This window comes from Struthio camelus, chromosome 4 (assembly GCF_040807025.1).
Source record: "Struthio camelus isolate bStrCam1 chromosome 4, bStrCam1.hap1, whole genome shotgun sequence".
NCBI classification, from domain to species: Eukaryota; Metazoa; Chordata; class Aves; order Struthioniformes; family Struthionidae; genus Struthio; species Struthio camelus.
Genome location: NC_090945.1, coordinates 20605141 through 20630597, shown reverse-complemented (window position 1 = coordinate 20630597; position 25457 = coordinate 20605141). Strand labels below are relative to the sequence as shown.

The window sequence follows — 25457 nt, the reverse complement described above, 5'->3', positions numbered from 1 at the left end:
GGGACTGACCTGCTGGAAAGCAGTTCTGCAGAGAAGGACCTGGGAGTCCTGGTGGACAACAAGTTAAACATGAGCCAGCAGTGTGCCTTTGTGGCCAAGAAGGCCAATGGGATCCTGGGCTGCATGAGGCAGAGTGTTGCCAGGAGGTCAAGGCAGGTGATCCTGCCCCTCTCCTCAGCCCTGGGGAGGCCTCACCTGGAGTACTGTGTCCAGTTCTGGGCTCCCCAGTCCAAGAGAGACATGGAGCTACTGGAGAGAGTCCAACGGAGGGCTACCAAGTTGATGAGGGGACTGGAGCATCTCTCCTATGAAGAAAGTCTGCAAGAGCTGGGCCTGTTCAGCCTGGAGAAGAGAAGACTGAGAGGGGATCTCATCAACGTGTACAAGTATCTGAAGGGGGAGTGTCAAGAGGATGAGGCCAGCCTCTTCTCCGTGGTGCCCAGCGACAGGACAAGAGGCAACGGGCAGAAACTGAACCACAGGAAGTTCCATCTGAACCTGAGAAAAAACTTCTTCACTGTGAGGGTGACAGAGCATTGGAACAGGTTGCCCAGAGAGGTGGTGGAGTCTCCTTCGCTGGAGATATTCAAAACTCGTCTGGATGTGATCCTGGGCAATATGCTCTAGGTGACCCTGCTTGAACAGGGAGGTTGGACTAGATGATCTCCAGAGGTCCCTTCCAACCTAAACCATTCTGTGATTCTGTCCTGTGTAAGTTGCTTTTTCTGTGGAATAAAATACGCTGTTGAAGTCAGACAGTTCACTAAATGTCAACAGAAAAAACTGAAAATTGTTTCAAAACCAACAAAAGTACTAAAAACATTCTTAAAACTCTCATCAGAAGCACTTTGCTGAACTGCAAATATTGCCATTAATATTTAGACTTGCAGACAAATTCCACAGGAAATTCATGGAATTTCCAAACACTTCAGTGTTTACGTTCAGAATTTTTCCTCAGGGTCACCAAATGGGACATGAGATATTCTTGTGATACTTCCATTGTTCACATACTAAAAGATCGCAAACAAAATCAGAAGTGGCTCCGGGCTATATAACCCAAGGCTTATGAAAACCTTAAACACAAACAAAACGTATGCGTGTAATTGAAATCCATGAGGGCTGTGCCTTTTTGGAAGGCCAACAAGAGCTCCTGGATTTGCTAAATGGTGGAAATAAAACTGCAGTGATACAATCTAATTCCTATATCATTTCCAACAGAAAGTACAACATGAATTTACGAGGTGAACTGGTGGGATTGTTAAATAGTGACTATTCCTATTTAGAGGGTATTTCTTTTCACATGAACTATAAAAAAATAAGGCTGAAAGAGAAATCTAAAGGACATCAAGTTCATGTCCATGCTCTGAGGCAGGATCCTGAACTACTGTTGACAGACATTTGCTAACCTGCTCTTAAAAATTGCCCAAGAGGTTCTTTCTACAACATCACTATTCTAAATTTCATTTAGATGCACTCTTACTGAGGCACAGAATCAAAATGCATGAGGTTGGAAGGGACCTCTGGAGATCATCTAGTCCAACCTCCCTGCTCAACCAGGGTCCTCTAGAGCACACTGCACAGGATCGTGTCCCGGCGGCTTTTGAATATCTCCAGTAAAGGAGACTCCACCACCTCTCTGGGCAACCTGCGCCAGTGCTCTGTCACCCTCACAGTCAAGAAGTTTTTCCTCCTATTCAGACAGGACTTCCCGTGTTAGCTGTTTGTGCCTGATGCCTCTTGTCCTGTTGCTGGGCACCACGGAGAAGAGACTGGCCTCATCCTCTCGACACCTTCCCTTCAGATACTTGTACACACTGATCAGATCACCTCTCAGTCTTCTCTTCTCCAGGCTAAACAGGCCCAGCTCTCGCAGACTTTTCTCACAGGAGAGGTGCTCCAGTCCCCTCATCAACTTGGTAGCCCTCCGCTGGACTCTCTCCAGTAGCTCCATGTCTCTCTTGGACTGGGGAGCCCAGAACCGGACACAGTACTCCAGGTGAGGCCTCCCCAGGGCTGAGGAGAGGGGCAGGATCACCTGCCTTGACCTCCTGGCAACACTCTTGACCTCCTGGCAACACTCTGCCTCATGCACCCCAGGATCCCATTGGCCTTCTTGGCCACAAGGGCACATTGCTGGCTCATGTTTACCTTGTTCTCCACCAGGACTCCCAGGTCCTTCTCTGCAGAACTGCTTTCCAGCAGGTCAGTCCCCAACCTGGACTGGTGCCTGGGGTTATTCCTCCCCAGGGGCAGGACCCTGTGCTTGCCTATGTTGAACTTCAGGAGGTTCCTCTCCGCCCAACTCTCCAGCCTGTCCAGGTCCCTCTGAATGGCAGCACAGCCCTCTGGGGTATCAGCCACTCCTTCCAGTTTTGTATCATCAAAGGGCATCTGATTTTTTTCAAGTTCATCAAGATAATTTGAAGTTCAAATTCTGTCCTGCAGGATTTTTAATTTTCCTAGGCTGGCATTTAATAGACATTCTCTACTTCATCACTGAAGTTATTAATGAAAATACAGAGTAGCGTGAACCCCGACAGACCCTTGTTCAATCCTACTTGACAGTTTGGCGGTGAAACACTGAGAACTCTTTCCTAGAGCGCAAATTTCCAACCAGTTGTGTAGGAATTCAAAGAATGTTTCTTCTTTTATTTGCTTAAGAAAATGTGGCATCAAAAAATTAAAGTCAAAATATTTATGGCTACTGCTTACCCCTTCTCTCATAAGCAGCCAAATGCGGTCAAATAAAGAAACTCAATTGATTTCATAAATTCCTATTGGTAGTTTCCCACCAGCTTATTATCCTGTTTGAAACTGATGATATAGTCATTTATATTTGGAGGAAGAAAAGGTCTTTAAATCTGTTTCCTTTACAATGCTTTCCACTTCGTGCCAAAAGAAAAACTGACATTTAGACAATACTGATTTTTCTTGTGAGTATGGAACGTAAAAATTCTGTAAAAATTCTGTGATGACATATATCTTTATGGTCCTTATCAACTCAGCCCAGCTTCTGGTGATCTTGGGAAAATATAGCCTCATTGCTTCCCATGAGCTGCATAATCATAGAATCATAGAATGATTTAAGTTGGAAAGGCCCTCTGGGGGTTCAGTCCCCTACTTGAAGTTTTCAGGGCATGAGAAAAAGCAACATTTTCATTGGATTAAAACAGGGTGTGGTACCATGCTTCACATACATTAAGTCGTTCCCTTTTCACTTCAGTCTCATTATACTTCCTGTTCATATTCTACAACTTACTTTTCTTATCAAATACCTAACAGGAAATGAAAACTTCATTGCATACTTTTTTAATTAACCTATTTTATGGGAAAGAGGAGGGGGATTTAACTTTTATGTTAAAAGTCTTGGGGTACTTACACTAGTCTTCCCTTGGCTTTGCAAGAGAACTTGCTGGAGGCCTCACACAAACAGGCCAAGAACAATCTTGGCCTTCAGCTGAATGGGTAAAATTCAACCAAGACTTTGACCATGCTTGCTGGTACTGTTTTAAGTGCATGACCACAGTACAAAAAACAGGGAAAGAATAACACTACCTGGTAACTAACTAACTAATGAATAACACTAGCAGGTAGATTCTGATAGTGAGGATCAAAAAGAACTTCTCCTTAGGACAGAAACGTCTAGGGTCTAAGAAAGATATTGCGTACAGTTAGGCCCAGGAATAGAAAGCTGGAGGAAAGCTACCCAGCATTTTCTTTTGGTTGAACGTCTTCCTCAAAAAGTCTTTTTGGATCTTACATCAGGTGTTTTACACTGTATTTGTCTCAGAGCACTTCTTCCTTGAAAAGTTATGCACATTGTGTCGGTGTTTTTTATTACTCTACAGATTCAATTTGCTCCATTCTCCTGTCTTGTCAGGATCCAACCAGTTTTCTGCTCAATCCTCCAAGAATGATAGCTTTCACAAGAAAAGAAACTTCCCAGAATAAAACCAAAACCAAACCAGAAATACAAAAACTGCTTCCCCTAGCTTCTACTGACCCATAATTCAGACAGAGGGGTAATAGGGGAATGTTTCCCTCTGCCACTGTTTCCTTCTTCCTCAGAGGTACTCGCTGTTGTGTAATATTTGTGTAATATAACAGGTTTCTGTTCCCACTCACAAAGAAAATTATGAGATTTGGAAGAACAGTTAGGGAAGCACGTATTTTCTGTGAAGTTATTCTCTAACACATATCATACTGAAAAATTTCTCATTTCTTTTTAAGAACAGACTTTGTATATCAGCCATCTGCCACTAACTTTAGCCATCAGCCACTACTGAAGCATGGTTTCATCTTTCACTAAAGGATTAGCCCATGCCATTCTCATCTCATATAGTCTTGTCCATCCATATATTTAACACCTTATTTTTAAATGTCTCTTTTCTGGTTATAACACGGAGATTGTTATTCTCAGAGGTGATGATGAGATGACCTGCACAAGTATGAGGAGAGCAATCCATTAAATCTCCCTATAAACTCTGGAAGAGATATAAACTTTCTTTGTTGTGGGTGCAGTTGAATCTTTTCTGTTCTCTTCTTTCGCCAGGAAGATATGAGTGGCTGGAGTGTTTGATTCTATATATAACTAGTTGATGTCAGCTGGATGCCAATCCCTTTGAAGAGGATCAGCCCCCAGTTTGTCTCAGTACTAGGTACCATGCAGATCCAAGCCCAAAGCTAGAAACCATCCTGGACCAGGCAGGTCATCCCCATTCATAACTAACTCCTGAAGCTTCAACTAAAGGGTTGAGATCGCATTTTTCTGCACAACAAAACAATAGGGTAAGTGTATTGTTTCCTGAAATATTTTGACATTGTCTGTCCTACAAGCTATCATATAAACGACATTTACGTAATCTCTTAACTCTGGAATTAAAAAGATGCTTATTTTTCACCTACTCAGAAATGCACTTGCTTTTTTTACAGATGCCAAAGCACCTTGTTTAGTTCCTAAATTCTTTCTTATCAAATTAAGAAGTATATCAGTATATAACTATTTTTGAGATCATAAAACAATACCTAATTAAAAATTAGTTATGAATTTACATCTTTCAATACAATGTTTAGATGTGAGAAGGCCTAGACCACTGCCACTGATCTTGCTACACAGTTTATATAGCCAACAAAGTTGGCTATAGGGGACTTTCTATAGTCCTTGGGACTTTCTATCCATTAGCTCATGTCTCATCATGGGTCTGCAAGCAACAACTGCTAGTGCATTCTGCACAATTAAAAACTCAGTATTCCTAAATTAGAAGTAACTAAATTCACTATTCAGCCATTCTGAATATCATATCAGAAATAAAAGTTGGCTGAATTGTGCAAGCTGGCTCAACAATGTAAAAATGTGTTGTTTTTTTTCAGCAAGGAAAATCCTATCAGAAAATCACAATGTTATCACATTCTGCCATGGTCAAAGAGAGGAAACAACAAGCATCAGCCATTATGGATGAAATACACAGAAATGGTATAGATCTAAAACCAACTTACTGTATATTCGATATCCTCTAGCCCTCCTTAATATATATTTTTTGATCATAGAGTTTAATTCTCTTACAGCTTTGTCTCTGGGTGTTCTGCCATAAATAATCTTGTGGGAGTATCATGCTGCCTATGGTAACTAATCCTTTTGTAGTTGCCTCTTTTCATGTGAAAGCTATTTTCAGATGAACAACTGCTGTGGAGGAATGAAGTAATCTAACAGCTGATGTACATTCTGCTAGGATAGCCTTTCAGAATATTATTTGGGGTTAATAACATGACTTCATTCCATTTGAAAAGGCTATCACATAAGAAACATGCTGAGCTGTCTGCATCTTCTTTTTTGCTGTTTCACTTTGCTTTTTTATAGAATGATTACAATATTCCAAACAACTGTTTACAGCTCTCTTCCTCCCTCTAAAAATTAATCTTTGCAACTAACAAATTTTACTAGCATTTGGCAATTCTCTCTAATGCACAGGCACCACTGAATCTTGTATGCAGAAATTTTACTCTTGCATTGTTGCACCGATGAAAATGCAGATACTTATGAAATGGAAGCTCGATTTTCAGAAACAGGTTCTTAAAATTAGGCTTCAAGTGTGAGACTTTCAGAAATAACGAACTCAGCTGGGAACACAAGTCTGCTTAGCTTTCATTAGGTATGCACTGGATGCCTTTGGAGACCCTTCCAATCCTACATCCCCATGAAGCCTTTTTTGTGATCTATATAAAGGGCTCAGTTTTTCAAAAGTGCTAAGCATCTGACAAGTTTCACTGAAAACACAGGCCGCTCCATTAATATTTAGCATTTATGAAAATCATATGCCTCACATAAGACATTGAATGTTAAATTCCAGTATCTTGCTCGTGGTGTTTTGCTCCCAAGAATTTGGGGATGGGTCTGGACCCAGTCATTGACCAATCTGATTACAGGAAGAGTAGAAGCAGAGACATAGGAATTTAGAAGAAGAAGCTACAAATTCAAATGTCTGGACCTACTCCTTCTAATATTTCCACAAAAAAAATTTTCTGGGATGTTTTCTCAGTGAAAACAGAATCGGGCTGCATATTAGGAGCAATGTTAACAATTATGTTTTAAAAAGCTTTCTTCTAAAACACTCAAAATCATTCTCTCTAAGGAAATAATTTCAGCAACTAGAGATAATTTAAGCAAATACCCTTTCCTTCCTTCCACTCTCCACTGAACACATACCTAGTTTACAAACCAGTCTGCCCTTACTGATCTCTTTACAGCTCTGTGGTTTTTTGTATTGTAATCCTAAGTAATACATGTGTCTGAATTAGTCTGTAAGCTCTTCAGGGCAGGGAAACTGTCTTTCGTATGTTTGTTTAGTACCAGGCACTTCACATGGTAAACGTTCCTTCTATTCATAGCAATACTAATAAATCTACCATACAGCCCTGGAAATCACTGGAGTTATTGGAGAATCTGTGTTAATGTTTGGCATTTGCCTCACATAATCAGCCCTTTTATTATTTATGTATTATCAGACCTGCTGTCAAGTTTAGATTCATACACGTAGGTATGACAGCTTGTTCTACAAGATATGCTGCGATGTGTGGCCACTGAGGGCAACGTTAAACCTTTAAGTGTATGTTCTATTTCTGCATCTTCTTTGGATGTCTGGGTTATTTAAATGTTAAAAAAAAAAAAAAAGAAATTTCATGAAATGGGTGTACTGTCAAAGAGTCTGAAATGTATAGCTGTACAAGCTCAGTGAAATCAGTGAAGAAGTAGGAAAACCAAAGCCATAATTAGACAAAGTATATGCCAGTTCTTTGGGATGGCATCTGAAGAAAAAATATATATTCTTGGCAAAATCAGGTACAAATCTAGTTTTTTAATCACTAAATTCAGCTCTCTCAATTTTTGACATTTTATTTTCCCGCTAATTGTTAATTCAGCAACCTTAACCTGAGATCCGGAAGGTGAGCTGCTGTCTTTCTAGGTTTTGCACCACTACTAGTAATGAAGGTCCTGCAAGTGGAAATCACCTAAAAACTAAGTGTACTGTTTCAGCCAGAAAAGAACCTCATCCAGTCTCACAGACCTGTGAGACTCTCCTCTGTTAACAGTGGTAAACAGTAACAGAAGATATTTTTTGCTGTAGTGCAAGTCCCTGCGGCTTGGAAAGATGCACAAAAAGCATACCTTCTGCCTTTTTATTCTAGACCCCTTTTTATTATAATACTTTCAAATAAACAGTGAAACTCAAACTCTTTATAAAAGATATTCATAATAGAAACAGTTGTGGATAAGATATGGAGTCGGTAAAGTCTTTATCAGTATCTCACATCTGGGCTAGGTTGGTAATGATTGAAAGTCAGCAGCTCCCTGCTGGCTTGGGGGACATGACTTTGTGTTTTAATGAAATTCTATGCGTCATAAAATGCTGCAATAAAAGACACTAATTGTTAACCTTCTTATGCTCTCAGGACAGAGCCTGCAGTACTAAATCAACACGGGGAATGTAGCTATTTTCTCAATCCCTTGGTTTTTAACTGGCAGACTTGGACTAATCATGGCATTTCTGAGCCTAGTTGGTAGAGATATATATACACACATACATAAATACATATACATACATATATATATACACATACACACATTTATTTACACATATATGTTTAAGGAAACCTTTGAATTTCATCAGGTTAGCCTTCAATTTTACTTAAATCTCATGCACAATTCTGCATTATATCTTAAATGCATTCTTCAGTAGCTACTTGATTAACTATCTTTTATAATGGAGTTACAAATTCTTATTTCTGATACTATGACAAACATATACTATCTGATATTCATTATTAAATACATAATCCAGATGAAGATATTTAGAAGACTGTAAACTGGAGGATTAAAGGGGGATTAAGGGGTGAACGCAGGAGGAAATACATAAGCGAAAAATATTAAATGAAATCTGTTATGATTTTAAGTGCGGGACAGGGAGGACTCGGCAGGAACAAATAAAGAAAAGGTTAAGATTGGGATTAAACTATGGAAAAAATCTCCAGTATTAATTTACAGAGTCCATTTATGATTCTTTTTTTCTGGTGCATTTGGGTATGTTCTTTTTATCATTCTCTAAATATCCTCCTTTTCTCATTCTTCATCACCTTTTCTGCACAGACACTGCAACAATCCCCATACACATCATAAAACTAGGCAGCAGATACAATTTTAGTTGACAGGGGATTCAAAGGAACTTCACACCTATGTTTCTGGAATGCTGCCTAGATACACATAGTACACAACTATGGGTTACAAAGCACCTTGGAGCCTAGCTCCGTTAACATTTACAAGAACAGTAACAGCAAGGCCCAAAATAGTTAACATTCAGCATGGCCCAGAAGAATATAAGTGGTCTGGACAGAGATACTCAGTCACCTTGCTACCTCAGTCTCACAGTATTTACATACTGCCTACCTTGTGGACAACGAAGGGAAGTTTTCTCTACATGAAAATGTTGCTGATCTGAAGGGTAAATTGCTTACCTCTTACTAATATAAACCCATCCAATAGTCCATACCCTTGCAGTAATCTTGAGAAATTAAGAGTATCAAAATAAGAGTTGTGGGTCAAAACTTCAGGCTGCAGGCCAATAACTAGTGCACTTATCTCAACCACAGAGCCAAAAACCCACCACTATCTGGCACTGATATGGCATTGGACAAGCTGAGTCATTTTCTTCCATGTTAAGTACTCTTTGTTTTGTAGTTACCTCTTAAATAACAGGGGGGTGTCAGGACTCTTTGCTCATACTATTTTTAAAGCAGAAGTGCATGCTCCTGCTCATGATATAGTTGGCTTGATCTTGCTCCAGTTAAATCTACTGCAAACATTCAATTGAAATCAGTACCAATAGAAGTGGATCAACAATGATGTAGTCCAGGGCCTGCAAACTTGTTTTGATTTTCTAAGTGGAAAACTCAGGCTATAGAGTTTGGGCTCAATATTTAACGGGTCTATCCCAATCACGTTTTCCCAAACGTCAGCAATTCACAATCTTTTTCCAAAATAAAGTTACCAGGAGATAGTTTTATGCCATGTACTCAAAATGAAACTCCAAAAATAAAAATAAAATCCTTTTTTTTTTTGTATATGTAATATTAACTTTGACATCAGGTGCTTTCTCCGGCTCATTAATTTGTAATGTTAATTCTAAAATGGGCTTCCTGTGTGCTTACCCTGGAAGTAAGATACAATATCTTACATACAATTTTCTTTCATTTAATTTTAATCCATTGCAAGAAGTCAATAATTTTAAGTCCTACAGCTTATGAAAACGTCTAAAAAATAGAAAAGCTTATTATTATGCAAATATCAGAAAGTCACTTTGAAGTTGGACCAAAGAAACATACTGAACCACTGCTGTAATCCTCAAAGTATGCTGTGTCTTCCTATTTTTCTTCCTGAAGTTTATGAATAACTGAGGAGAATAATTCCAAGTAAGAACATGATAAATATAAATATAAGCAGCAGTAGGAAAATATTCCATCTTAAAATTTCTTTTTCTATGTGTTCCAGTTATTGCTATATTTGTTAAACTCTACCACGTTCTTAGCAGAAAGAAATTAGTACAAAATAGCTTGTTCAATGTTGAAGTTACTGTATTCTAGGGTCCTAGCTTTATCTATAGGTTGAGGACATCTAGTGAGAGAGTTCAGTTACTTAGCATCAGCTTGCTCTTGGCCACCAGCACCCCAGTTTCCAGAACATTTCAACACAGATGACCAGTAAAGTTTCTGATATTCAGAGTTCTCCATCTACAGTCCCAACTGATCTCTTCCTCTCCCTGCTTGTGCATCTTCACTTTCAAAGCCCCTACAAGGTCACTCCACTAAAAACAAATAAGTAGTTTTTCCCAAGCAGTGAACAAAGAAACATTGCATTGCATCTAGTAATTCCGTTTCTGGTAGCTGTAAAGTTTGAAAAGACTTGCTTGCAGCTTTCCTCTTAGAGAGAATTAAAGAAAAAAAAACTTCTAAATATATTGCAGGAAAAATAGACCACAATTGTTCATAATGATGTAAAGAGGAGAAGAATTCCTAGAAGTATATTTTAAGTATATAAGCTTTGTTAGGTCTCCCATTTTCATAACCTTGAGCTTTATTCTGAAGGTCTCTTTAAAAATAATTTTAAAAAATTATTTAGTAGAGAATTTCAAACATAAACTTTTCTTAAAGTACAAGCATGCCCTGGATTTCAAAAGAAAGCAGAATATGAATGAATCATCGAACAGAAAACAATTATAAGCAATAAGAAACAGGTACACATGTTTAAAAACTACCTTCTTCCTCTGTCCAATCCAGGACCCATAAAGTTAATTAAAGGTTTGATCTGGTAACACAGAGATCAGCTGGATTTTTGGTACTGATTTCAGCAGAAGCAAGGTTTTACTAACTATTAGGACACAGTGGGAAGGACATTACAGACCTGATTTTCAGAACAGCTGAGTACCATTCAACTGAAATAAATTAGGAGCACGAGGTACTTCACATCTTCAGAAATCAGCTCTGTCCTGTTCAACACAGTGCTCCAAAATTTTGGAAGAATGACTAATTTCACTAACACTGTATGAAGTTATGGTATGTGTTAGATATGTATGCATTGATATGCTGTTGGATTTCAGGTGTAGGGTGTGCAATAATAAGAATTTAAGAGAACAAGCACGCATTAATCCATTCTATTGCAGTCTCACCCAGCTTAGACCTCGGAAAAAAGGTCAGCACTCCGAGAGATATCATGGTAGAGGAACTATCAACACTCAGCAATAGAGGCGCAAGACTCTTTAAGAGACGTCAACGGAGATCTGACAAATACACATATGAAAATTATCATTACGTAGCAAACAAGCCAAGAAATGTAAGTATTTTACAGTAACTTCTTAATAAAACACAGTGAGACTGGCTTGGGATTCCTTTGGTGCTCATGAAACATATTGTGCATAATTTGTCTGTAGCTTCAGGAAGAATAACAGAAAAAGCCTGTACTAGAATGAGGCTAATATGAAGTTAGCCTTCTGTATCTTTTGGGATTCCTACAAAAAAATCAAAAATCTGAAGATCATAGCAATTAAGGACCTCAGATTCCAACCATTCTCATTCAAATCTGACTCAGGTTATTAGTGATCTATAGTACTTATCCTGTAGCAACTGACTGATTGACTACTGAAAATTAACTAGTTGCTGATATTCAAAAGGTTGGATGAAACAGTAGTCTGTTTCATGTAACCAGTATTTTTTTAAAATAGGTTAGTGATCGCAAAGTGTTTCCCAGGCAGCAAAGTGACTCTCGCAACTGGCACTAATACACTCCTGTCCTGACTGTCTCAATGAAGAGATAAAGGATGAAGCTTGTCACGGAGAGAGTGCTCTTTGAAGTAATCCCTCAGGAACTGGGTTAAAGCATGAGCAATACCTTGGGAACTAAATGCACCTGACATTTGCCTCATCTGTGATTTTTTCAAAATACTTACTTACTTTTGCTTAATCTCTGAAAATAGGGACAAAAACAATCATAAATTTTACCTAGCTCTCAAATGTGCTACAAGGTTTAATTATGTGAGCACGAATACTCTGTGCCCAACCTAATTCAGCATATAAATGGCCCCTTTAATTCCAGTGCAATTTCAAGTCCTTATTGTACTAGATTCTGCTTCTCAATTGTATGTATGCATCCCCACTGATTTCAAATGTGACAGTATGTGACTAAGGAGCAGAATTAGTCCCAGTACTTTTCAGCTGCTTTGAAGAGGAAGAGAAATATGTAAGTGCTGCAAAGGTTAATTATTATTAATTAACCTAGAAGATATGTCTTGCGAATCAGAAATTCCCTTTCCACAGAATCTTTTAAAGTTAACTTGAGGCAACGCTACATGTGTGTAAGTACCCACCTCCTACAGAATCCACAGAAGAAAGACCTCAACTGAATTTTTCTTTAATTGAAAACTTCACTTACGATAATAAAAACAGTGACCACACACATAGTATATTGTTGCGATGTAATCTGAAGTTTGTATTGGTACAACTAGGAGATGAGTAATGCATTACACAGAACAGCAAGGCGTTGAACGGTTTCCTCAGATTGTGTGTCAAGTATTACTAATGAAAACACACATATACACATGCAGGCGCGCGTGGTATGCACACGTACTCGTAATTAATCAGAAACACAGACAGAGTGTAATTCATCACTCTAAGGAAACCTTTTGTCTAGTTGCACCTCAGAAGGAGGCTCCAGTAGCACAGAGTAAGAGAGCCATCTCTAGTCTACCATTGTCCATGATAATCACAATGTTGAGGGATCTTACAACAGTCAGAGAGGCTATTACTAGAGCCGACTTCCACATTTACAGTATCACAGCTGAAATCTCTAAAATATTATTTTGGTTCCATTCTTAAAGAAGGAATTCTCTATGATTTGTTGGCTGTAAAAGTAAACACATTTACCTTTAGCTGCAGTTGGGGGGTTGAGATTTTCAGTCTTGAGCAAGATGCAACAGTTTGGCTTATTTAAATCTGTAAATACCAGTAAACTCAAAAGCAGCCCTAAAATTCTAAGTTTTTAACTACCAGTTCTGGAGGGAAACATTCAGTCAAGAGCTCCTCCGTCTGCTACTGCACACTACCTTTCACTCTACTGAGCATTAGAAACTGCACAGATGAAGTTAATTCCTAACACAATATCGTTAATCTCACTAGAATTTCTGTAGCCATTTCTGTGCTTTTGCTACAGAATTTGACACAGAATAGTTCCTCTCTAATCGACTTCTTCCCTGTTATGTTCCAGAAAAACGTACAGAGTATGCACGTCGTACAGTCAGCATGACATTCTGACATGAGTAAAAGGAAGAAATGATGCCTCTTTGGTTTCTGTTCCCCTCCCTTAAACGCCTATTTAGCCATCACTGGTGTTGTCTTCATCATCTTTATGATTTTGGCCACCACAACTGAAATAATCTTTCTAACATACCTCAGGATGGTCCAAAACATAATGCCTTGATCTTTTTTTGTTTCAAGTTTAAACAAGTACTACTTGTTTGCTTTCCTACTTTAAGAAATTTTTACTTTAAAACCATCCGTATTTAAATTACTTTTAGACTATGTGTCATAGCTAAAATAAGACACTGACTTCTTATGAGACTCCGATTCTATATTTAAGCAACAATGATTAAGCCTTTAGATGCTTCCTTAGAACTGATGACCTGCTAGGAGGGTGGAAAATAACAGCCTATCATTAATCTCCAGAAAGTGGCCTGCACTGGAGTTGTTATTTCTTTTATAAATAAAGGAAAAGAAAACCCCAAACAAAAGCAGTCTGACCAACGCAGTGAATTTTCAACGGACATAGGAAGAAAAGCTTTGAAGAATCAGTGCTTTGAAACACAGACTGCTCAAACCTGCCAGATTTCTTGGGTCCTCAGGTAGCAAGGGTGCCCAGTCTGGCACGTCACACAGTTTCTAGTGTCTAGCGACCAGAGGGCCACACATCACCGGCCTCCTGTCAATGTGACCAGATCTACTGTTAGCTGTGAGCTACAGGTGTGAGCCTGTGAACACAGGCAGGTATTGCGATGACCAGAGCAGGCAGCAGTATGGATGAACTCTTCTAGTAGACTGCATATTAATGTATTTTTCCCCTCAGTCAATGGGTCACAAACTTAGAAAAAGGTCATATAATTCAACTGGATTGTATGAGCCTTCAGGAGTTTTGCTGATCCAGTTCCCAACACCCACAACCCTTTGAATCAATCATTCACGCTCTTGTGATACAGACATTTAAATTGTACTGGGATACCATTCTGAACACGGATAAATTATTCACTTTTGCTTACATAATCAGAGTAGGAGAGTTGTGAAACTGTTCCATCTTCCAGCTAACAACCAGAAACCTCAGTAATGGTATCTAGCAAACAGATAGATGCAATGGTATCTAGGGTACCAAGCAGCAGGACAGTATGCCTCTGGACAGCATATCCTGGGTCTTACACCTGGCCTGTAAATTGGACTAATACTCCATCTCTCAACAGAGAATCATTGAGGATCTCTATGTTTGTCTGTGTTGCTAGTGGTATCTATTTCTATTTGAATACAGCGTGGCGAGCCCATACAGAGTGTTAAAATGGATGGCCTCAGTGTTGAAGGCATTTCCCAGCATGCCCCAATGACACCTCCTAATACACCTGATCCCCGGAGCCCACCACATCCTGAAAACATTGCCCCAGGTAATTTATGAGTTTTTGGACATACAATAGAGTTAGTACGCATTTTGCAGCACAGAAAGGAGCTCTTTATACAATAGTATCATTAACAGGAATTTGTTGATGGAGTTAACAGTTATTTTCCACTCAGTTTATAAACTGAGTCAGGTAAGAACTAATCTTAACCTCCTACAGAAATGTAAGACACTGCAGTTTAGTTGCTTCTGTTCATTTTCAAAGATTTGCCTTTCAAAGATATGCTTTTTGCACTACTTTTCCCCAAATTTAAAACACATCAATATCTAGAGAGACTGCTCCTCTATTTATTGGTCTGGTTAAGGTAAGAAGTAGTTGGGTCTTCTGAGTGAACATTGTGAAAAAGAGCCTCAGACCTAAATCAAATTAATATTCTGATTTGTCTTCACCAAATCTTAGTTTCTAATCTGCAACAAACTTTTCAACTGTCTGGAAGTTACCCATTGCAGTAAATTTGAAGTCACTGCAAGTTGTGCTAGAATCCTTTACAGAGGAGTAACTGAGAAGGGAATTTGCCTCTGGCTGTATGGACGGCTCTGCATTATTTAAGTCCTTAACTGTGAGGGTATTGTTGTCTTTATTTAAAGCAGTGAACTACAGGAAGGCCTTATTTTGTATTCTTTAAAGAGCAGAGAAGGCTAATTTGTTTTAATTCATTTATTCAGTGATATAGACCTTCTTCCTGTTTATGAATTATCCATGAGGAGACTGTGGTTTTTACAAATCCATTCTTTGTTTAGAATTATTCAATGCATGTTTTGTGCAGACCTTTTCCAGGCTATGTAAACTAGGTCAGTGCTACTCTGTTAGTGACTGCGAAGACTCTGTGCATCCACAGACCGAATACAATGAGAAAAGAAGTAATCTACTTGCATTGCTAAGACATGAAAGAAATCTTTGACCTTCTTGTAGGCAGCTTGTATTTGTCTCAGTTCTGGCAAAAGCAGTAGGTTTTAAAGCACAGTGGGGTTTTTAAACTTATATAAGGAAATAGGGCTAATTTAAAGAACTAGATACACAGCAAGGTTGAAAGGGAGGAAGAGATTTCCCTTATTTTTCAAATAAATAATATAACTCATATAGGACAATACTCTGCTCATTTTAATACTTCAAATTGTACATTAAGGTCTGTTTTCTTCCCCCAATATTTATTCCTGCCGTATTGTACTTGGCTTTAGAAGAAAACACACTGAATATGAAATTTACTTGCCTAGTAAAATTCTGATTGGACCCTGACCCTCAGATGACTATGCAGAGAAAAAAAGGATTCTTCATTTTTTTAGAGGATGAAAGGTCGAGAGAAAAGGTTAAGTTGGACATTCTAAAGCATCTAACAGAGGCAGAGATAAAAACTCAGTTATAATGGCTGTGATCCTAAATCTTTTTAATGCTTTTAGAAAATTTCACCCAAAGACTATAGAATTATCTTACTGTTAGCCAAAAGGCTGTTTTTAAATTCCTTTTGTTAATTCGGCCCAAGGGCTGTGTAGATCTACTTTGGTTTCAAACAGATAATTATTATGGTAGAAACAAACTTAAATACAACTAAAATATACTATCTTTAGCCTCAGAGAAGAGTGAAATACTTTGGAGTGGTTATCTAAAAGGCTATAAATACCCCTCCGCCAGCTTTCCATTTGTGTAGCTTTGGGCAAGCCACTTGATTCAATCGTTCAGTTTACCTTACTGCAAAATGGTCGTATATTACTTCCTATTTACATAGGATGGTGGTAAGGAAGCAGGAAATACAACGTATTATTGCAATGATTTTGCCTTGATCTCCTTGTAGGATATTCTGGACCACTGAAAGAAATTCCTCCTGAAAAGTTCAACACTACTTCTGTGCCAAAGTACTATCAGTCTCCCTGGATAGAGGCCATTAGAGATGATCCAGAGCTATTGGAAGCTTTGTATCCGAAACTCTTTCAACCTGAAGCAAAGCCAGACCTGCCTGACTACAGAAGCTTTAACAGGTAATTCTGAAAAGTGCAGAGAAGAATTACTATGAAATGGAATGTTTCCATCAGATGCAAAAACAAACAAACCAACAAACAAACAACCACCTGTGTTTGCAAGCAGATGCATAAACACGAACACATGCCCAGATTACAAAAAGCACAGGAGGGCTTTAAGACGGAAAATAGTCTCTCCGTACAGTACAAATTAAGCTCTAGAACCAAGAATGTAAGATGAATATTGTATTGAAATATTGAAAGAAAAAAAGGAAAGTAAGAGAATCCAGTGTATCCAATAAATGGGAAACACAAGATACAGCAATGCTTCAAACCCTCTTCAGTATTTCTGTTGACTTTGGCAGGTGCCAGATCATGAACTCATAAGCCCTATTAGGCAGACTTTCAGTTAAAATCTGGCTTGTAAACTGTATACTGCACACAACTCACATGTGACAAACTTGTTTTTTAGGGAATGACAGCTTAAGGAGCTTTTATCAACCAGTCCCTCGCATCTAGAAGTTAGCAGCTTTCATATTTTATCCTACTTAACGTTTCCTACTATCGTCTACAACTTTTGATAACAAATTAATAGATATCACTTCAAAAGCAGGAAAAGAGAGTAACCAAAATTAATAAAGCAACTACCAGATAAAAAGTGCTGTATTTGGAGCAGAGGGGGATCTGAGTGAGAAGTTATTTATAATAGTAACTAGTACACTGAGGCTTTCAGTGGAACTTCTTGACATATATTGACATTTGTTGGGTTTTGCAGCTATTTTGGAAGTTTTAAAACATGCCCTTGCTTAAGTCTTTTGCTTTCATTCATACCATGCACGGTTATCTTTATTTACTGAAATCACAGCCAATTTTTCCTTAAACGGCCCTTGGAGAGATCCAGACAGCTCAGCCAAACCAAAACCCTTCCCCAAAACACCAGGTGGCAATCTACTGAAAAAGAAAATAGTTTACAGCAATATAAACTTAGAGAAAAAACCCACAAATAGCACTTGTGTTCTGTAGCAGAGGTGGGCCTCAACTGTGAGTGCAAGGAGAAAAAACTCCACTATTCAACACCAAAATTGGCACCGCAGACACTACACGAATTCTAACGTCCCAACAGCAACATACATCACTATGTTAATAATTAAGTCTGTGTGGCACATTCTGCTCAGAAAACAAAATAACAAATACATATCAGAGAGATGTGGCCACAGCTGCTAAAACTGGAACAGCAACAGTACAGTTTATGTACTAGGGCTTTTGTAATCACAAAAAAGTTGAAGATAAATATACATAGAAACAGAGACAGAATCAGTCAAGAGATTGAACGTTGAGTATGCCAGTCCTTACTGTGAAAGGAAAGATCAAAAGTAACACGCAGGCCCCAAATAAGAGAGATATGTGTCTTAAGATGTTAATGGTATCTGATGGCTTCTTTGTCGATTTTTAGCTGCTTTGTGGTGCCAGATTCTATCAGTTGCCCTCTTCACAAAACTAACTGTTCAGATGTCTTTCTGTGAGCATTTTCTATGCATGACATGGCAGAACTGCGGCTCATCACGGTCCACATATCTTGCACATATGTCTGTTTATACAAGGGAAGGTTTGATAGTCTCCCTCATAACTGCCATAAAAAAAACAGAACTAGGCACTTAAATTCAGGTCCAGACTGTGAAACCAGTAAATTCAAAATGCAAAGCACAGAGATGTAATACACGATACTTTAAATAAAACCAGTGCCCACCTTCTCACTGAAAAAAAACACCTTTGAAACAAAAATGAAGTAAAAGAATGGCTGGTACACCTGGAAAAGCTGCTTGATACACACAATACATTTAGATTTATGCTTTTCAGCAAGAAGGACTAGATTGAAAAAGAAAGCAAGGATTTGCAACACTGAACCTCCAAGATAGTAGCCCTTAGGATTTCACAGCCCTGAGTTAAGTGCCTACATTCCTAAAACTGCACAGGAGAGTGGGGTGTGTTATCATGGGATTCAAAACAGGCAATATGCTGAACATGCCAAGCTAGCCAAAAGAGAAGACTACACGTGACTTAAATTCCTCTCTTTGTTCAAGATCATCAGCATCTAATTCTGGCTGCCTATCTTAGATCAGGGCTACATTAAGGACTTCCTTTCCTGAAATGGAGCAGGGGTCACAGGTATCCTTTTAAGACGTTTACTGAGAATAAGGTTCATTTATTTGGCAAGAGCATTTTCCTAGGATGTAGCTAGGTTGGGTTTTATTTCTTCGGGAATGTCAAACCCTGAGGAGAAGTAAAACAACCTGGTTCTTGGCTCTTCCACAGAAGAGGTGGGGATAGCCTCATCTTATTAAGACCTGAAACAGTGCACAGAAAACAGAAAACCTCTCTGGGCCACGGGGAGTAAACATCCTCTCTCCTTAGCTAAGCAATTACGAAGCTCGCTTGGGGAGAGAGAAGCCTGGGCCTTCATTTGAATTCTCAGGCCTTTTCATGCATTTTTTTAAATTATTGCTTACAGTAAATGAAGTAAGCTGATTTAGGAGCAGAAAACAGAACCTGCATCTCTCAACTACTAGTTGTGTCCTCTGATGTCCATACTAAGAGTCATACTCTGTTTGACCCAATTAATTCTGTAATTTTGCGTAGCTTTTTTTCTTCAATACAAAGGCCTTCATTCCCCCTAGAATTATTATAGGTAAGCAGTTACGTCCATTCCTACAAAGCAGACCTAACGCCTCAAACAAAGTAAGTGATAGTCTCAGACTGAAGAGAACCCAAATCTCTTGCAAAACTGCTCTAGTCACCTACCTATGATTATTAGACACTGAGGTTCAACACTATTAGCCACTGTTTTTGAATATAAGCGCCACAATGCTGTTTTGCTCAAAGCTTGTTGCAGTAGCACGTTATGCGTGTTTTCACAGGTGGAAGTTTAGGCAAAAGATTATTAATTAGGTAACCACAGACAAGCTTTGGTGTAAGATGCAAACACGGATAAGACAATGGCAGATCCGAGCGCCTGCACAAGGAAAACATTGGCACCTCAGGAATTTAGCAGCCTATGGGCTTTGGGTATAGAATGAGGTACCTCTGGGACTTGTATGCCTAGAACTCACTAAGTCATTCTGTGCATCTAAGTCACAGCACCATTGATTTCTTTAATTGCAGTCTTGGAGAGAAAGCAAATGACAGCGTATTAAGCCACAGAAGTGTGATATAATGACACCATTTTGTTATCAGCGCCAGAATTAATCAAGGCTATCATGCTTTGTCATTCAGCAAAGTACCACTATGTTTATACTTCTGCAAAACACTGGTTCAGTCACCATTAATCCGGGAGATGGTGGGGCGGGGGGAAGGGGTTAACAGTGTGATGTGTAGAACTCCCAAAGGAAACGCCTGAGGTTCTTCTCAGTTCTTTCTGTGCTATCTGCTAAAAAGGAAGCCAGGTTCCAGTTCCTTTCAGCTTCTCTTGCTCCTGGACAAACTATAAATGCAGTAAGACTTTAGTAGCTAGGGATGCCTGATGTGCTGGAATACACCCACACAAGGATGACTTACTAGGATATTCAGGACCACACAGCGTTCAGATTTTTGTTTCTACTGCCAGCAATGAAGAGCCCACTCAAGATCATGTATCAGCGCAAGTTTCATCATTAACTTCAGTGGAAGCAGAATCAGATCCAAGGAATTCAGAGGTACCAGTCCACGTCTAGTAGGCATTTTACATTGCAGGGAACAGACAGCGTTGGCAGGTCTATGGAGGAAGAAGTGGGGGAAGCAAATATCAAGAGCATTTGCCTTCGGAGGGAGGCAGGGCTTTCTGTGAGACAGCCAGCAATGGTTAAACAGGAGATAGCACTAGACAGAGCATATGATCAGAGAAACTGGATTCTGAGGATCTCTGTAACAGACTCTTCAGACAAGGCTACTGCTTTCCTCCTCCTGAGTGAAAAGGAACCTGTGCTACAGGGGAAATGCTGCAAGACAGGGCCACGCCATCTGATTTCTCTTGGAAGTTAATTCCCATTAGGGTTGAAGAGCCTTTTACTGGTGGAAAAATTTCTTGGCTTTTTTACTGGTGTGGAACCATCTAGTCAATACCTGTAGGAAAGACGGCACGAATCCACATTTGTTGAGGAGTCTGTAATATTAATTAATTTAGTACCTTTATTCCATCTGCTTTCCTGGAGCTGGAGAAAATGCCAAAGGTAGGATTAAGGGTGACATACAAAGCACTACGTCTTGCTCACATAAGACAAGCAAGTCCGACTGGTTCTGCCTCTCTTACTGGATACTTGCTCAGCTTTCTCACTTTGCAAAGACTACTGTTTCAACACTAGGAAGGAATCCAGTCTATCTGGACTGGGCTCTATTTTACTGATTAATGAATTCTGAACCCTACTGTAAAAATCCTGAGATCCAGACCCTCACAGGAATTTTGGGTGCCTAACTCCGACTGATGTGAGATTAGTGGAAACTGGGTGCTTAGGCAGTTCTTTAGCACCGAAATACATTTGAGAAATTGGCACTTGCTCTTGCATTAAGCTACCAATAAGCTCTGAGCATTTTGCAGGGTCAGGTTCTCTGCTCTTATATTTTTGTTTTCGGAGAGAAATAACAATAAGCAGAACGTTCTGGGACTGACAGTCACATTTTTAAATGCGAAAGTCACATTTTGGGAATGTGGTATGAGGAATTTGGTATGGAATGTGGTATGAGGAATTTTGGGAATGGGTACATTTTGGGAATGAGGTAACTGAAGGTGCTAATCCAATACCGTTCTAACATTTCTTCAAACTTCCCCAAATATTCAACTGCAAGTAGTCTCCCATCTTGACGCAATACAATGCTCAACAAGAAAGACTAAAAAATACAAGAAGCCCTGCTAAAATAACAGTTAAAAATAAACATGGTTGTGTCTCATACTGTTAAATCATGTATCTACTTTTTAGGAATATGCAAAGTGAATATTATAAATCTTCTTACACTTCCTGGTGCCACTTCCTCTGGCTCCGAACTAGGTTTTCTGTCCTTACTGTGAGCAATCACTAGTGTAATTTTTTAGACATGAGTTTTGGGCTCCTATACAATGAATCAGCACTCAAGTGCTGATCAGCTCTAATTGATCTGCACACAACACAGGTCATTACAACACCATGTCATCAGACAAATCATTGCTCTCAGAATATATAGTGCTGCAGTAAAGGAAAATTAACATCTATTAGCCAATTATTGTACTCTCCTTTATGTTGATTATCATGTGCTTCTGCAAAGCATGCAGGAATACATAATTCTCTGAGGCCAGGCTTTGCATAGGAATTATTTGTTTTTGTTCACACAAAAGCTGTTTGAATTTTCATAAAACATCATCCTATTTGTATTACCTACAGAAATAGTCTGTATTTACGTGCAAAAAAATTCCAAAAACAAAGTTTTACACTATAAAATTGTTTTTTTAATACAGCTATTATTGTTCTATTCATATTGACCATCCCTTTAATTTACCTGTTGATGAGAACTAAATATTACAACAACGTGAGAATGTATATCTTAATTGGAGCAGCAATTAAAACAATCTTTATCATCCTGTAGGACGTAGATCACTACACTCGCTCTGTACCAATTACCAAGCAATTTTAATCAGTATCATATGGTATACAATTTGACACTGTGACCTAGAAGACGGTTTCACAAGAAACGCTTGGCATCAACAGGCACTTTGTATAAAGAATTCCTTTTGACCACAACAGCTTAATGCATGGGCTGGCTGCTGCAGCAAAATCTAGTCTTATACTCATTTGAGAAAGAGTTTTAGAGCTTAATCCAAAGCAGGCCTCTTTTCTGCTCACATGTGCATGCCCAGAACTTTCCAGACTTTTTTTTATCTTGTATGGATTGACCTTTGGAGTTAACATTAGCCCTTCTGTCAAAAGCTGCTCATACCAAAATTCAGTGAATTATCTGTGTGATGACAGCGCAGAAGCATTTTTTTTAGATCACACAGTTTCATTTTTCTGAATTCTTTGCTTTATTTTTGTGAATTTAATTCTCTACAGAGTTTCTTCATCTATACTTGTCTTGCTGAAAAGCCTTGTCAACTCTTCAGTTGATTTCTTTTAGCTTCTGTTGGGGTTGATTTCTCTGCTCTTCTGCTAGAATACCTGTAGCCACTGGAAATCTACACTAGCAGATCTGTTGCTCCATACTAAACTCATAAAGCCTACAAAGGCTCGTGACATTCCATTTCAGCAGAAATCCACTTTCACCTCTCACTATATATGCAGATTTACAGAAATCAGGCATTCATGTGTGGTTGAAAAATCTTACAATCTTCTTTACTGGCCAGAATATATCCCAGCTAAGTTACACAGCTGATCAAAATACAGAGCACATGTAGTATTCTGTTCATGTAGTATGCAGAACCAAAACTTTGCTTATACAAAGGATTCTGGAAAAAGTGAGAGGAAAAATGCACCTATTTTTCTCTACCTAGAAACCAGCAAATATAAAAGAACCATGGAAGACATCTGAAAATACTGTTGCTTTGAAATACTTGTAAATGGCTGTAACATTCAGTTCCTGCTTAGTATTTCCTATCTTTTGGTTTCTCAGGCTTATCATCTGAAGGAACATTTACATTTAAGTAACGTGAAAAATACTGGCAGTAGCTAATGGGCCAATTTCAGCCTGTATTTCAAGGTTTAGTTACATAAACATTTTCTGTAGCAACAAAGCTGGTGTGAGAAGTCCTCACCCATTCCCCCCCTTTCCAAAGGCTGTTGTCTTTGGCCGTTCCTTTCCGCTTCACTTTACATGTTATTGTCTCCTCACTTTTAATTGCTACAGTTGTTTGAGGGTAACAATATAAACCAGATTGCTGAAAATAATTTGGATTTTAAAATGCTCCTTTGATTTGAAAGGCTTTTTTAAAATGCAGATCGTTTAAGTGATCAAGTTTATCATTGCACATCTCACATATTGTTACTGGCGCAACAATGTGGTGCTGAAATAAAGTGCAGCAGGAGGAACAAACAGCTGGGGATAGCAGAAAATGGGGTGAGAACATCTTAAACTCATTACGTGCTATAGAGAATGTGTTGTGAAACTATGTTTTCAGACTTATCAACTTATCACCCACAAATAAGTTCAGTGACCATGAATCGCCAATGACAAGATTTTTTTGCAACATCTTTTTTTTTCCTGGCTTTTCTATCCATTGGTAACTTTGAAGATGGCTGAAAATAAGTATGCATGTAAAGGAGAATAAAACAGCATCTTAAAGAGAATTTGCCAGAAAAATAATGAGTATACTTTCCTCAAAAATTTGAAAATGTCAACAAGAAATTATACTATATCTCCATCATTAAAATACCTTCTATCCTTTTCAGGTCCTGGGATAAAGAGAAAATAGATTTTTTTTAAATCGCATTTTACTTTTATTTCTCTAATATCTACAGAGTTGCTACTCCCTTTGGTGGTTTTGAGAGAGCATCAAAGCTGGTCAAATTCAAGGTACCAGATTTTAATCTACTGATGCTAAATGATCCCAGATTCATGATCCTTGCAAACCCTCTCGCTACCAGGAGATCCTTCAATAGGACTCCTAAGGGATGGACGTCCGAGAATATTCCTGTAGTGTTCATTCAGCCTTCGGATTCCAACACTGTTCCAGAAACAGATGACCTGTGACAGAAGCTGCACTCTGCACATACACATCGCTGAAAGCTGAATATCCATGTGTTATTGTTCCAAATAGTGCTAAAGGCTACTGACAACATCTTTCCTTGGTAGTTGGAGTATAAGTAATAACGTCTGATGCAGTATCTCTTTTCTGGTATCTAATTTCATCTGTCGACATAATATAAATAAAGTAATATGGCAAGTACTGACTGAGATATTTTTTACTTGCGCTTGTATGTTCTTCTTTTATTTGAGTGATAACCAGAATTTGTCTAAAATATTTGCTTGTCATTTTAGAACAGGTGCATTAAGAAGAATGACACAAACATCAAGGGATTTGATAGGTATGCTGATACTAGTAAAAAAAACTAAGTGATACGACAGATTTACTCAGTGCACTCCTAGCACTGCCTGCTCAAGATGAGCTCTGAGAAATGAACCTTTTTCCCCCTGGGCCTGCTTCAGCCAAAGTTAAGTAGAGATTTGTCATTACTTCACTGACAGCAAGCTTAGGCTCTTTTCTTCTTTTTTGACTCTTACTCAGCTTTAATTATGGGCATCAATATCCATGTCACATGGACACGTTTACAGAAAATGCAGTAAATCTGGCTATGACAAAGGTTACATGCTGGTTTGAAAAAGTACAAAGGTATTTCCTGGATGATTTTAGAATGGTTGTGTTAATCACAACTGAAAAAAACCCACCAATGACTGTTTATGTCAAATTACCATCACTGAGTCAAATGTTTTTGTTACTACAAAGAAATTTCATATACCTTTTTCCCTACAGCCATAATATATATATTGGGACTTAAACCATGTGAGTTTTCTTCCTCATGATAAACTTGCAAGCTCTGATGTTTTAAAAATAAAAGTATCAGACTCCTATTATGCATCCATAACTACACAGGAGGCAAATCCAGTAAGAAGGCACTATTTTTCAGTGTCATTTTTCACGTTACAACTGCATACTACTAAGTGGCAAACATGAATTTAAGAAATGCTTGTTTCTAAATGCTTTCTTGTTTGAGAAGCATGCAACATCTGCAGGTTAGATAGTCTAGTATACAGTTTGGTTGGT

At 38.6% G+C, this 25457-nt stretch overlaps 1 protein-coding gene and 1 long non-coding RNA gene across 4 annotated transcripts in view; one reads left to right on the top strand and one right to left on the bottom strand.

Annotated features, from left to right (window-relative positions):
• Positions 1 to 25457, bottom strand: part of LOC104144063 (uncharacterized) — a 43070-nt gene that overhangs the window by 2745 nt on the left and 14868 nt on the right. Inside the window, exon 3 of one of the 2 annotated variants that reach the window (XR_011140862.1) lies at positions 692 to 725. The exons of the other annotated variant lie outside the window; for it this stretch is intronic. This is a non-coding gene — a long non-coding RNA (uncharacterized lncRNA). Of the gene's footprint in view, positions 1 to 691; positions 726 to 25457 lie in introns of those variants that run through there. 2 annotated transcript variants of the gene reach the window in all.
• MYOZ2 (myozenin 2) lies at positions 4553 to 25183 on the top strand. Of its 2 annotated transcripts, XM_009674862.2 has the most exons (6): positions 4553 to 4788; positions 5371 to 5473; positions 11208 to 11377; positions 14609 to 14738; positions 16540 to 16723; positions 24154 to 25183. In XM_009674862.2, exons 2-6 carry the CDS (start codon positions 5398 to 5400, stop codon positions 24383 to 24385), a joined length of 792 nt encoding a protein of 263 aa, XP_009673157.1. In that variant the 5' UTR covers positions 4553 to 4788; positions 5371 to 5397; the 3' UTR covers positions 24386 to 25183. The 2 variants fall into 2 exon arrangements, with proteins under 2 accessions (XP_009673157.1, XP_009673158.1); XM_009674863.2 differs by lacking the exon at positions 5371 to 5473 and having other exon boundaries at positions 4598 to 4788.

Bases quoted from the DNA above. Each gene is read 5' to 3' on its own strand.
- MYOZ2 (XM_009674862.2), top strand. From the start codon at position 5,398: ATGTTATCACATTCTGCCATGGTCAAAGAGAGGAAACAACAAGCATCA. The intron at 11,378-14,608 runs GTAAGTATTTTA...ATTTGAATACAG, and splicing joins TAGCAAACAAGCCAAGAAAT to CGTGGCGAGCCCATACAGAG. The intron at 16,724-24,153 runs GTAATTCTGAAA...TAATATCTACAG, and splicing joins GACTACAGAAGCTTTAACAG to AGTTGCTACTCCCTTTGGTG.